General features: G+C 45.5%; 2 protein-coding genes across 10 annotated transcripts in view; one reads left to right on the forward strand and one right to left on the reverse strand.

The window, feature by feature from the left end:
- RNF208 (ring finger protein 208) overlaps window positions 1-11,392 on the forward strand; it is a 177,811-nt gene extending 166,419 nt beyond the window's left edge. For 8 of the 9 annotated variants that reach the window (XM_072125243.1, XM_072125244.1, XM_072125246.1 and 5 more), the window contains one exon: window positions 9,034-11,392. In XM_072125243.1, the coding sequence (XP_071981344.1) occupies window positions 9,648-10,445 (798 nt within the window). In that variant the 5' untranslated portion in view covers window positions 9,034-9,647 and the 3' untranslated portion in view covers window positions 10,446-11,392. Of the gene's footprint in view, window positions 1-8,813; window positions 8,863-9,033 lie in introns of those variants that run through there. The other variant, XM_072125251.1, reaches the window with a different exon arrangement.
- CYSRT1 (cysteine rich tail 1) overlaps window positions 1-14,064 on the reverse strand; it is a 93,103-nt gene that overhangs the window by 46,222 nt on the left and 32,817 nt on the right. The window lies entirely within an intron of this gene.

Genomic DNA, 14,064 nt, shown 5'->3' on the forward strand with positions numbered 1-14,064 from the left:
CAGCCAATCACATGGCGGCAACTCAGTGCATTTAGGCATGTAGACATGGTCAAGACAATCTCCTGCAGTTCTCCCGAGCATCAGTATGGAGAAGAAAGGTGATTTGAGGCCTTTGAACGTGGCATGGTTGTTGGTGCCAGAAGGGCTGGTCTGAGTATTTCAGAAACTGCTGATCTACTGGGATTTTCACGCACAACCATCTCTAGGGTTTACAGAGAATTGTCCGAAAAAGGAAAAACATCCAGTGAGCGGCAGTTCTGTGGGCGGAAATGCCTTGTTGATGCCAGAGGTCAGAGGAGAATGGGCAGACTGGTTCGAGCTGATAGAAAGGCAACAGTGACTCAAATCGCCACCCGTTACAACCAAGGTAGGCAGAAGAGCATCTCTGAACGCACAGTACGTCCAACTTTGAGGCAGATGGGCTACAGCAGCAGAAGACCACACCGGGTGCCACTCCTTTCAGCTAAGAACAGGAAACTGAGGCTACAATTTGCACAAGCTCATCGAAATTGGACTGTAGAAGATTGGAAAAACGTTGCCTGGTCTGATGAGTCTCGATTTCTGCTGCGACATTCGGATGGTAGGGTCAGAATTTGGTACAACAACATGAAAGCATGGATCCATCCTGCCTTGTATCAGCGGCTCAGGCTGGTGGTGGTGTCATGGATCCATCCTGCCTTGTATCAACAGTTCAGGCTGGTGGTGGTGGTGTCATGGTGTGGGGAATATTTTCTTGGCACTCTTTGGGCCCCTTGGTACAACGCCACAGCCTACCTGAGTATTGTTGCTGACCATGTCCATCCCTTTATGACCACAATGTACCCTGTAACATCTGATGGCTACTTTCAGCAGGATAATGCGCCATGTCATAAAGCTGGAATCATCTCAGACTGGTTTCTTGAACATGACAATGAGGTCACTGGACACAAATGGCCTCCACAGTCTCCAGATCTCAATCCAATAGAGCATCTTTGGGATGTGGTGGAACGGGAGATTCGCATCATGGATGTGCAGCCGACAAATCTGCGGCAACTGTGTGATGCCATCATGTCAATATGGACCAAAATCTCTGAGGAGCTTCCAGCACCTTGTTGTATCTATGCCACGAAGAATTGAGGCAGTTCTGAAGGCAAAAGGGGGTCCAACCCGTTACTAGCATGGTGTACCTAATAAAGTGGCCGGTGAGTGTATATTGTAGGAGAGAAAAGGAGAAGCTGATGAGGAAGGTGAAAAGTCCAGGAAATGCACTTTCCTAACACACAGAGGTTGTGCTAATCACCACCATGTAGAGCTGTCTATGCTGTAACCAATGGCAACCAGATACATTTAGCTCTAGCCGGGAGTGCATGCACTTCAATGGTCAGGAATCTTATCTGCACCCACCGCTACATATTACACATCCATCTCATCAGCACCTAACAGTCAATTACTTGGGGGCATCCTCTACACCTAGAGGAGAGGAGAGGAGGTTCTACCATCACCATAGACAGGGGACATCCTCTACACCTAGAGGAGAGGAAGTTCTACCATCACCATAGACAGGGGACATCCTCTACACCTAGAGGAGAGGAGGTTCTACCATCACCATAGACAGGGGGCATCCTCTACACCTAGAGGAGAGGAGGTTCTACCATCACCATAGACAGGGGGCATCCTCTACACCTAGAGGAGAGGAGGTTCTACCATCACCATAGACAGGGGGGATCCTCTACACCTAGAGGAGAGGAGGTTCTACCATCACCATAGACAGGAAGACATCCTCTACACCTAGAGGAGAGGAGGTTCTACCATCACCATAGACAGGGGGCATCCTCTACACCTAGAGGAGAGGAGGTTCTACCATCACCATAGACAGGGGGCATCCTGTACACCTAGAGGAGAGGAGGTTCTACCATCACCATAGACAGGGGGCATCCTGTACACCTAGAGGAGAGGAGGTTCTACCATCACCATAGACAGGAGGCATCCTCTACACCTAGAGGAGAGGAGGTTCTACCATCACCATAGACAGGGGGCATCCTCTACACCTAGAGGAGAGGAGGTTCTACCATCACCATAGACAGGGGGCATCCTCTACACCTAGAGGAGAGGAGGTTCTACCATCACCAGAGACAGGGGGCATCCTGTACACCTAGAGGAGAGGAGGTTCTACCATCACCATAGACAGGGGGCATCCTCTACACCTAGAGGAGAGGAGGTTCTACCATCACCATAGACAGGGGGCATCCTCTACACCTAGAGGAGAGAGGGTTCTACCATCACCATAGACAGGGGGCATCCTCTACACCTAGAGGAGAGAGGGTTCTACCATCACCATAGACAGGGGGCATCCTCTACACCTAGAGGAGAGAGGGTTCTACCATCACCATAGACAGGGGGCATCCTCTACACCTAGAGGAGAGGAGGTTCTACCATCACCATAGACAGGGGGCATCCTCTACACCTAGAGGGGAGGAAGTTCTACCATCACCATAGACAGGGGACATCCTCTACACCTAGAGGAGAGGAGGTTCTACCATCACCATAGACAGGAAGACATCCTCTACACCTAGAGGAGAGGAGGTTCTACCATCACCATAGACAGGGGGCATCCTGTACACCTAGAGGAGAGGAGGTTCTACCATCACCATAGACAGGGGGCATCCTGTACACCTAGAGGAGAGGAGGTTCTACCATCACCATAGACAGGGGGCATCCTGTACACCTAGAGGAGAGGAGGTTCTACCATCACCATAGACAGGGGGCATCCTCTACACCTAGAGGAGAGGAGGTTCTACCATCACCATAGACAGGGGGCATCCTCTACACCTAGAGGAGAGGAGGTTCTACCATCACCATAGACAGGGGGCATCCTCTACACCTAGAGGAGAGGAGGTTCTACCATCACCATAGACAGGGGGCATCCTCTACACCTAGAGGAGAGGAGGTTCTACCATCACCATAGACAGGGGGCATCCTCTACACCTAGAGGGGAGGAAGTTCTACCATCACCATATACAGGGGCATCCTCTACACCTAGAGGAGAGGAGGTTCTACCATCACCATAGACAGGGGGCATCCTCTACACCAAGAGGAGAGGAGGTTCTACCATCACCAAAGACAGGGGGCATCCTCTACACCTAGAGGAGAGGAGGTTCTACCATCACCATAGACAGGGGGCATCCTCTACGCCTAGAGGAGAGGAGGTTCTACCATCACCATAGACAGGGGGCATCCTGTACACCTAGAGGAGAGGAGGTTCTACCATCACCATAGACAGGGGGCATCCTCTACACCTAGAGGAGAGGAGGTTCTACCATCACCATAGACAGGGGCATCCTCTACGCCTAGAGGAGAGGCGGTTCTACCATCACCATAGACAGGGGGCATCCTCTACGCCTAGAGGAGAGGAGGTTCTACCATCACCATAGACAGGGGGCATCCTCTACACCTAGAGGAGAGAGGGTTCTACCATCACCATAGACAGGGGGCATCCTCTACACCTAGAGGAGAGGAGGTTCTACCATCACCATAGACAGGGGACATCCTGTACACCTAGAGGAGAGGAGGTTCTACCATCACCATAGACAGGGGGCATCCTCTACACCTAGAGGAGAGGAGGTTCTATCATCACCATAGACAGGGGGCATCCTCTACACCTAGAGGAGAGGAGGTTCTACCATCACCATAGACAGGAGCATCCTCTACACCTAGAGGAGAGGAGGTTCTACCATCACCATAGACAGGGGGCATCCTCTACACCTAGAGGGGAGGAAGTTCTACCATCACCATAGACAGGGGGCATCCTCTACACCTAGAGGAGAGGAGGTTCTACCATCACCATAGACAGGGGGCATCCTCTACACCTAGAGGGGAGGAAGTTCTACCATCACCATAGACAGGGGGCATCCTCTACACCTAGAGGGGAGGAAGTTCTACCATCACCATAGACAGGGGGCATCCTCTACACCTAGAGGAGAGGAGGTTCTACCATCACCATAGACAGGGGGCATCCTCTACACCTAGAGGAGAGGAGGTTCTACCATCACCATAGACAGGGGGCATCCTCTACACCTAGAGGAGAGGAGGTTCTACCATCACCATAGACAGGGGGCATCCTGTACACCTAGAGGGGAGGAAGTTCTACCATCACCATAGACAGGGGGCATCCTCTACACCTAGAGGAGAGGAGAGGAGGTTCTACCATCACCATAGACAGGGGACATCCTGTACACCTAGAGGAGAGGAGGTTCTACCATCACCATAGACAGGGGGCATCCTCTACACCTAGAGGGGAGGAAGTTCTACCATCACCATAGACAGGGGGCATCCTCTACACCTAGAGGGGAGGAAGTTCTACCATCACCATAGACAGGGGGCATCCTCTACACCTAGAGGAGAGGAGGTTCTACCATCACCATAGACAGGGGGCATCCTCTACACCTAGAGGGGAGGAAGTTCTACCATCACCATAGACAGGGGATACTTTAATCTGCAGCAGAGTCTTACAGTAATGTTATGGTGGATTCTTTGAACATGTTCAAAAGAACTGGATGGATTTCTTGAGAATAAAAATATCATAATGGACTTCTGTCCCCTTATCTACTGTGAGACTTCCTTAGTATATACCCCTCTCATCACCAGTGTATATCCTTCTCATTATTACATGACTGTGTATATATATCCTTTGCATGTATAAAGCTCCGGTAATAATCCAGTTTTTGTGATTTACAAGAATACGACCGGCTGTTATCGGATTTCTTAACACTTTTTACCAAATATGCCCTTGAGTGTGGAGAACCAGGGCCCATTAGTCACTTTCTTTCCTGTCATATGTTGTTACTGAGGAAAAGTGCTCTATTGTTCTAAACACAATCACCCGAGCGGGCGGTGAAATAAGATGTATTTCCAGTACAAGAGAATAGTCTCAGTAGCCAGACCCTGCCCCACACACATATTCACTCTCTCTCACACACCGTTTCTCCAGGTTTCCCACTACGGCCATGTTCTCCATGGTTTTCCCATTGTTCTATTGTCTGTGTGTATACAGTGTAGGCTGTCAGCGAGGTGACATATAGATACGCTGGCAGAGCTTGTCATAGGAGGTGGTGACAAACACAGCACAATTCATGGGAGGCGCAAGAAATGGTAAATCTGTATTCACGGCCACGTGCCGGCACAAAGAGCGTGAAATCCCAATTGATTGGGTGAATACAACGAGCAGACGATTATAGTTCTCCCCCATGTCCCCAACTATACATCCTGCACTGCAAGCTTATCAGGGGAGGTAACATATAGAAAACATACACATTGTCCTACTGCCATGTATAATAGAAGCCACAATGTGTCCTTATATCACAGCACTACAACTCCTAACATGCCCCTGAAGGAGTTGGAATTGGGGACAAGGACTTGACTGCTTGTCATTTAATAATTACAGTCCCCTCTCCCTGGGATGAAATGGGTGATAACAGAGAGTAACAGCTTGTATGCCACCCTGTAACCTGTCTCCTCTCGCTGAGATGAAATACAATAGACTATATTCCCCAGCACAGCCCCTTTAAGTTATATTGCTGACCTTGTCACAAGAGTCACAGCCACACATTTCCATGATTTTATACCGTCATGCAGTACATTTTGCAGCAGTCCTCTGTCCCAGTGTGACCCCCCCCCTTACATTTACTATTCCAGTAACCCGGACCGATATAATGGATGTTAATGGACCGGACGCCAGGACACTGCCTCAGAGAGATTTTTCTATCTATATTTGGATCTTCAGAATTTTTCCTATTTGAGTGGATATTGCTGTCATGGCTGCCACAGTGTCACTAATATGGGGGCGCCGTGGCCTAGGTCTATGCTTGTCAGACAGTGTGGTGGCCATAATGGGGGGCACTCGCTGGCTCTTGTGTGTTGTCACCATGTCCTTAGTTATAGGTGCAGTGCGGCCTCTTGGAGGGCACATATACACTCATGTGTATGTATATAATGTCTTGTATTCTGAGTACAAGGGGCTCTGATAAACCTGGGCTAAATTTGTCGTTGCGGTTTCATTTGTGTGAGAGATAAGCGAGAGCGGAGATAATGGAGTCTGTTTACCCACAGTCTAGTGATAACGTAGCAAGGAGCGTGTGTATGAGAAAATACAACAATTTTCATTTTTCCATTATAAAGTGATGGTAAATCCCTGTCACTCAGTGACCTCCGGAGTGCTTCTCCTAAGACAGCGGGGTCCTTCCAGCTCCTTGTGCTGTGTAGTCACATTTCCTGCAGCAGGTGGGGGGGTCACTGTACCGTACAGGGGGCGAGGTTACCATAACGATGTTTGGAACGTGTTTATGGGAGAGCAATCTAACAAGTGCGTTTCCTCTGTAGTCATGTGACTATTATTCCTCAACTGGGAGCAGGCAACTAAGTTTCCGGCAACATTCCAGTAAGCTCCAAACGTTCCCATTGTGATACGGCGGAGGTACGCTCCGTTCTTTCTAAGCATTTCCCACCCACTTACACCCAGCCGCCATCTTTATATCATCAATCAATAAAAGGAGAAAGAGGCCGAGTTTATAAGAGTCCCCCCCCTCCAATAATGTTATCTACATAGAGGGCAGTATTATAATAGTAATATTCCTGTACATAGGGGGCAGTATTATAATAGTAATATTCCTGTACATAGGGGGCAGTATTATAGTAGTTATATTCCTGTACATAGGGGCAGTATTATAGTAGTTATATTCCTGTACATAGGAGGCAGTATTATAGTAGTTATATTCTTGTACATAGGGGGCAGTATTATAGTAGTTATATTCTTGTACATAGGGGGCAGTATTATAGTAGTTATATTCCTGTACATAGGGGGCAGTATTATAATAGTAATATTCCTGTACATAGGGGGCAGTATTATAGTAGTTATATTCCTGTACATAGGGAGCAGTATTATAGTAGTTATATTCTTGTACATAGGGGGCAGTATTATAGTAGTTATATTCTTGTACATAGGGGGCAGTATTATAGTAGTTATATTCTTGTACATAGGTAGCAGTATTATAGTAGTTATATTCCTGTACATAGGGGGCAGTATTATAGTAGCTATATTCCTGTACATAGGGGGCAGTATTATAGTAGTTATATTCTTGTACACGGGGGGCAGTATTATAGTAGTTATATTCTTGTACACGGGGGGCAGTATTATAGTAGTTATATTCTTGTACATAGGGGGCAGTATTATAATAGTAATATTCCTGTACATGGGGGGCAGTATTATAGTAGTTATATTCTTGTACATAGGGGGCAGTATTATAATAGTTATATTCCTGTACATAGGGGGCAGTATTATAGTAGTTATATTCTTGTACATAGGGGGCAGTATTATAATAGTAATATTCCTGTACATAGGGGGCAGTATTATAGTAGTTATATTCCTGTACATAGGGGGCAGTATTATAGTAGTTATATTCTTGTACATAGGGGGCAGTATTATAGTAGTTATATTCCTGTACATAGGGGGCAGTATTATAGTAGCTATATTCCTGTACATAGGGGGCAGTATTATAGTAGTTATATTCTTGTACATAGGGGGCAGTATTATAGTAGTTATATTCTTGTACATAGGGGGCAGTATTATAGTAGTTATATTCTTGTACATAGGGGGCAGTATTATAGTAGTTATATTCTTGTACATAGGGGGCAGTATTATAGTAGTTATATTCTTGTACATAGGGAGCAGTATTATAGTAGTTATATTCTTGTACATAGGGAGCAGTATTATAGTAGTTATATTCTTGTACATAGGGAGCAGTATTATAGTAGTTATATTCTTGTACATAGGGAGCAGTATTATAGTAGTTATATTCCTGTACATATGGGGCAGTATTATAGGAGTTATATTCCTGTACATAGGGGGCAGTATTATAGTAGTTATATACCTGTACATAGGGGGCAGTATTATAGTAGTTATAGTCTTGTACATAGGGGGCAGTATTATAGTAGTTATATTCTTGTACATAGGGGGCAGTATTATAGTAGTTATACTCTTGTACATAGGGGGCAGTATTATAGTAGTTATATTCTTGTACATAGGGGGCAGTATTATAGTAGTTATATTCCTGTACATAGGGGGCAGTATTATACATAGGGGGCAGTATTATACATAGGGGGCAGTATTATAGTAGTTATATTCTTGTACATAGGGGGCAGTATTATAGTAGTTATATTCTTGTACATAGGGGGCAGTATTATAGTACAGGCAGTCCCTGGGTTACATACAAGATAGGGTTCAGAGGTTTGTTCTTTAGTTGAATTTGTATGCAAGTCGAAACTGTATTTTTTTATAATTGTAGATCCAGACTAAAAAAAATAAATAAAATTGGCCCCAGTGATAATTGGAGTTTAAACATTTTTTGCTGTCATTGGACCAAGGATTATCAATAAAGCTTCATTACAGACACTTTACACCTGATCATTGCAATCTGGGACTATACTAAAGCATTCAGAAAGCTTCACCAGAGGTCAGAGGGATCTGTCTGTAACTATGGGTTGTCTGCAAGTCAGGTGACCTTAAGTAGGGGACCGCCTGTAGTTATATTCTTGTACGTAGGTTATATTGGTTATATTTTTGAACATAGGAAGCAGTATTATGGTATAAATATCTTTTAGTATTAGTAGGGGCAGTGTTCCAGCAGTTACATACATATAGAGCCTGTGCTATGCGAGTCGTCTTCTCACCCGTGCATTTGGCTCCATGTAGTGGGCAGGTTCTCCTGGTGCGAGCCAGTATTATGCTCAGCACTGTGAGGCGTCTCCCATTCTCCTCCTGTAACATGCATGCTTGATTTCTAAACAGTAAAAGTCTGCAGACAGGGTAGGAGATCCACATGCTGATGGAAGGTGAGTATCTACCTCAGGATCACATATAGAGGTTTTGGGGGATTACAGGATAGTTGTGGCACTTGCCTCCTGGGTTATAACCATAGTGTACAAGTTATTTTGTTCCCTGTTGAGTAGAATCTGTTTTTCTCCTTGAAGCTTCTAACCTCCTCCTCTTCTTCTTGTACACAGGTACTTGGGAAACCAGATAGTCGGTTACGTGAGGATTGTGCAGTATCAGAGCTAATGATTGATCTCCATAAACTCAGCTCCGTCGTTTCCTAAAAACCAACCACTTTCCAAGACTCCTCCTCCCCCTTCATTACGAGGCCTCATTAAAGGCGTCTCTTTGGATGTACGTCTGACCTATACCAGCCTTGTGCAGCGATCATCAGTCTCCTGGAATGTAACTGACCTGTTGGTGGGAGCGAGAGAAAAGTCAGGAGAAAGGAATTTGTATACCGCTCTGCGACCTTGCTCCAGCCTCCTGCAACAATAACAAGGTGGAACACCTGCTCTCCAGGTACACAATGCCCTTCATGTGCTGCCTGCGCGGATTACACTGCATCTTCCTAGACTAAACAGATACCAAGGCTTCCCAATCCGGAGAAACATCCTGCAGACACTGCATCCTGATCCGACCCCTGGACATCACACACCGGTTTATACAACGTCTCCTCCTGGATTGTGATCTCGTGTAGGAGATGACGGACGTTTGCACAAGAGTCCAGGTTCATCAGTCCAAAACTAAACCTTTGCCAATCTAATCTTTTTAAGTGTAAGCGTTTGAACCTCTCTCTAGCCACATGCAGGGGGCGCTAGGAGAAAACAAAGTTGCGGACAGTAATGTGAAAAAAATTCTTATGTCGTGTCTGAAAGGGCAGCAGGTCATTATCAAGATGGAGGCCATGAAGATCATACAGGCGGAGAAGTTCTCGGAATGCCAGAACTCTCAGCCGAGGTATAATCCTCCATCCAGGAGGGAGCCTCCTCTAGTTGCCAAACGCGCCTGGCCCTCAGACTCGGAAATTATCGTCAACCAGGCCTGTGGGGAGATGCCCAATCTGGAGACCACTCCAAGCACCTTGGGTCTTCCGAGGACGCCTCCACCACCGAGACGGGAAAAAATTTATCCTGGTCAACGGAAGGCTAGTACAGAAATCTGTTACCATCGTAAAACCCCATCTGATGAAGTTATTGTGAACCAGTATGTTCTGCACCCCTCTACCCCATGTGAACCCTTAGAATGTCCGACCTGTGGCCACATGTACAATTTCACAAATAAGCGGCCTCGGATCTTATCCTGCCTCCATTCTGTGTGCGAGGAGTGCCTGCAGATTCTCTACGAGTCGTGTCCCAAGTACAAATTCATATCCTGCCCGACCTGCAAGAGGGAAACGGTGCTCTTTACAGACTACGGTTTGGCAGCGCTTGCTGTGAACACCAGCATTCTCAACAGGCTGCCCACCGAGGCCTTGTCGGCCAACCCCGTACAGTGGAGCAGCGAGGCGGACCGCAGTTGCTACCAGACCTTTCGCCAGTACTGTGGTGCGGCTTGCAGCTGTCAGATTCGCAATCCTTTGTCTTCCTGTACCATCATGTGACTTTGTAGCCAGAATTGCCCCGGACATCTATTACTGGTGCAGTATTACATCAGGTGGTGGCAGAAGCGGCATCCGGGGCAGCTTCTCTTAGATTCAGCCACTTGTATATCCAGACTGTCTTCAATATCTTTGTGATTGCAGAGCGACCATCGTTTACATCTTCTTCCATCCGTCTTGGTGACTTTCTTGCATCCCCTGTAGTTTTGTCTACTCCAGCACCTTCTCGTCTCCCCTTCTCAGCCTCTTCCTGTGCGTCTCTTTTCTTACTGACCTTTTCTAAGTGGTGATGTAAATATGCATGAAGGGACGGGTACAGGAAAGGACGTGACCATATTGGTGGACCCTTTGCCCTGTTACAACCAGCTGTGCCGCACAATCATGGCACCAAGCACAACTCTGACCATAATGGTGGATGGCAAAGCCATGGGTTGTTGGCTGCAGCTAAGGCTGGTGACCCTGGATCTAACCTGCCCCTTTAACGAGGGGGGGACAGGCATCATCTGACTCCTCTCTGTCTCAATTGTTTTGCCAAAGCGATTATTATTATTATTATTATTAATATTTCAGTTGCTGAAAAGAAATGATATATTTTAAATTATTGTATGTATTTGAAAAATGTAAAAAGAAAAAAAAAACTGTGACAGCGTTAACCACTTTGCAGGTCCCTCTTGCATCAGTGTAACCCCTCGTCTGCCAGCGAGGTCTGCATTACGTTGCAGTGCGATATAGTGACGGCGTCGCTGGCGGAGGGGGGTTATTATGCACAACACTTGTCCTGATGAGAGAATCATGGTGGGAGACGTGGACTTCTTGTTTATGTTGAAGGCTGTGTATTGATAAAGAGCCCCGCTCTCCGATAGCTTGCTGACCAGGGACGGGTGTTGCTATAGCTAAGCTTCCTCTTCAGCTGAAATAACCATCAAATACATAAATGGCTACAACACACTCAGCTCAGCTGTCTGCTGTCATTTACTTCGTCATTCATTGTATGTATATGGGGTAATTAGAATGGGTGTTGCGCCATTATATAAGAGAAGTGTTACCACCGAGTCCCCCCAGGGACGTAATATCATAATACCAGGACCAACATAGGCGGCCGAGTACAGCCCCATAAAAGTAAAGTAATAGTGCTCCAGGTATGGGAGTGCCAGGGATTTCCAAGAATTCAAACCCCATATTATTCTTTGTGTTATCAAGGGGGGAAAACGCTTTCAAGCCAAGGATTCGGAGATCTAAAATTAACTCAGGACCTCGGAAGTTTGCATGTCATAAGCTTTAATAGCATTATTCACATCATGAATTACTCTGACTTCAGTTAAATGGTGACTTTACTGCGCCCCTTATAGTCTATCACATAATTCCTATAGTCATGGAGCATGGCAGACGGTCATGGCTTTATCCTGCCATACTAATGGTTTGGGTATCAATCAGGGAGACAAGCTCTGGCTGCTGGAGCCATTAAGGACATAGCCTGGTAACAATACAATTACAGAGAGCTCCATTATTTTGTAGGGGATTTCTTTATGGCCACTGAATACGTCACAAGTCTCTTAGGGGGGAATTATTATTGCAGAGACCTTGATGTGAAGGGTCCGGCCTCCGCTGACCCCATGATATTCACACTGTCACCATATATGGAAGGCCCCAGTCTAAAAACTCATTATACACCATCAAAGGCAAGGGGAAAAGAAAACATAGAATGTACTTCCCCTTTTACTATAAACATGTTTTTCCGAGGTGACAAGGAGCGTTTACTAAACACAGAACTTCTCTTTCCTGTTGGTTTGCAGGTAAATGTCGTCACTTGTTTTGGAAAAAAAAAATCCAATTGTCATAACTTGGTCAAGGACTCAAAACAGGTGAATTGCAAGAAAACTACAGACTGAACTGGCTGATAGCAGGGAACAATAACCTGCATAACAAATGATGATAAGGATTGAAGTTGCAGCCTCCAGGAAGACCCTGATCTCCTGTGACCCCCCCAGCATTATTAGGGAATGTCTCCTAACAATAGCTGCTGAGCTCATCCTTAGTCAGGGGAAGGTTAGGGAATTCTCCGACTAATGATTAGGAATTTACTGTAACCAATGAGAATTACTAACAGATGGTGCAGGGGTCAGCGCAGCGTGCGAGGCTCTCACTGATTCTAGAACCAGACGAAGGTTGTAACCACTGTGGTCGGCAGGCAGACGGGGCGAGCAATGACGTCACATCCCGTCTCAGACTTCTTATGTGTGAAACAATATGGTGCAGGAAACTGTAAGCGAGCAGGCGGCAGGTGCCGAGACTCTGCACATTAGTCACTAGAGGGTATATGCACTTGTTTAGTTTCAGAAAGTGGGTCTGTGGGCGAAGAAACCTTCCCATACCCGCACCCACCTCGCCACCGGTCTGTAATCATACAGTCTTGTATTGTCAAATACTAAAATACTGCATTATCATGTTAATAATCGTTCCATACTGTGCCGACACAATGCTGCCATCAAGTGAATATGGCCATATAGTGCTATAGATACCCTGGTAGTGGAGTATGATGGTATTAAAAGGGTTCAGTCACACCAGGTTCCAGAAAGCAGGACCAGAAAATACAATAATTTTGGGAAGCCGACAGCTTTATATTACTCCACTGTCCATATGATAAATGAAATGTGATACAACATCCTCTATATTCATGTTTATCCAATCATATCTGCTTAAGCTCCACCCCCTTTAAAGTATTATAATAAAAGAGGAATTTGAGACTCTTGCATTAAAAAGGGAATCAAGTCTTCAAATGTGGTCGCCTAAAGACCCAGAACTCAGAAGCCAAGTCATCAATGTTTCCAAGACCAGAACCAGGAATAACAGATGCAGCCCCCTCATTGCTCCCCCATATACATGGACCCGGTGTAGCGTTCAGTGTCTTTACATCTATTTTACTAAATGCTTAATGTCCCCCTTAAATATAAATAAAGCGCTGAAGCTCAATTATCTTCCAACTATGAAAAACAGTCACCATAGATATAACCTGTAGGTGTATGAAATACAAGCCTCAAGTGTTATTTCCTGTTTCCTCACTGCAGGTAATAACATGTTACCCATCTATATTTATCCCCCATCTACCGCCGAGTCATGTATGAAACACCACACACAGCACAACAAGAAGGACAACTCCAATCAGGAATACACATTTATACATATTTATATTATAATATATATAATCCATGTTATCATAGCTCAGGGAAATTCACAATCCCTGACAAAGATATATATCTTTATATGGGTTTTATAATACTGCCCCCTATGTACAAGACTATAACTACTATAATACTGCCCCCTATGTACAGGAATATAACTACTATAATACTGCCCCCTATGTACAGGAATATAACTACTATAATACTGACCCCTATGTACAAGAATATAACTACTATAATACTGCCCCCTATGTACAAGAATATAACTATTATAATACTGCCCCCTATGTACAAGAATATAACTATTATAATACTGCCCCCTATGTACAAGAATATAACTACTATAATACTGCCCCCTATGTACAGGAATATAACTACTATAATACTGCCCCTATGTACAAGAATATAACTACTATAATACTGCCCCCTATGTACAAGACTAT

This window comes from Engystomops pustulosus, chromosome 9, assembly GCF_040894005.1.
Source record: "Engystomops pustulosus chromosome 9, aEngPut4.maternal, whole genome shotgun sequence".
NCBI lineage: Eukaryota > Metazoa > Chordata > Amphibia > Anura > Leptodactylidae > Engystomops > Engystomops pustulosus.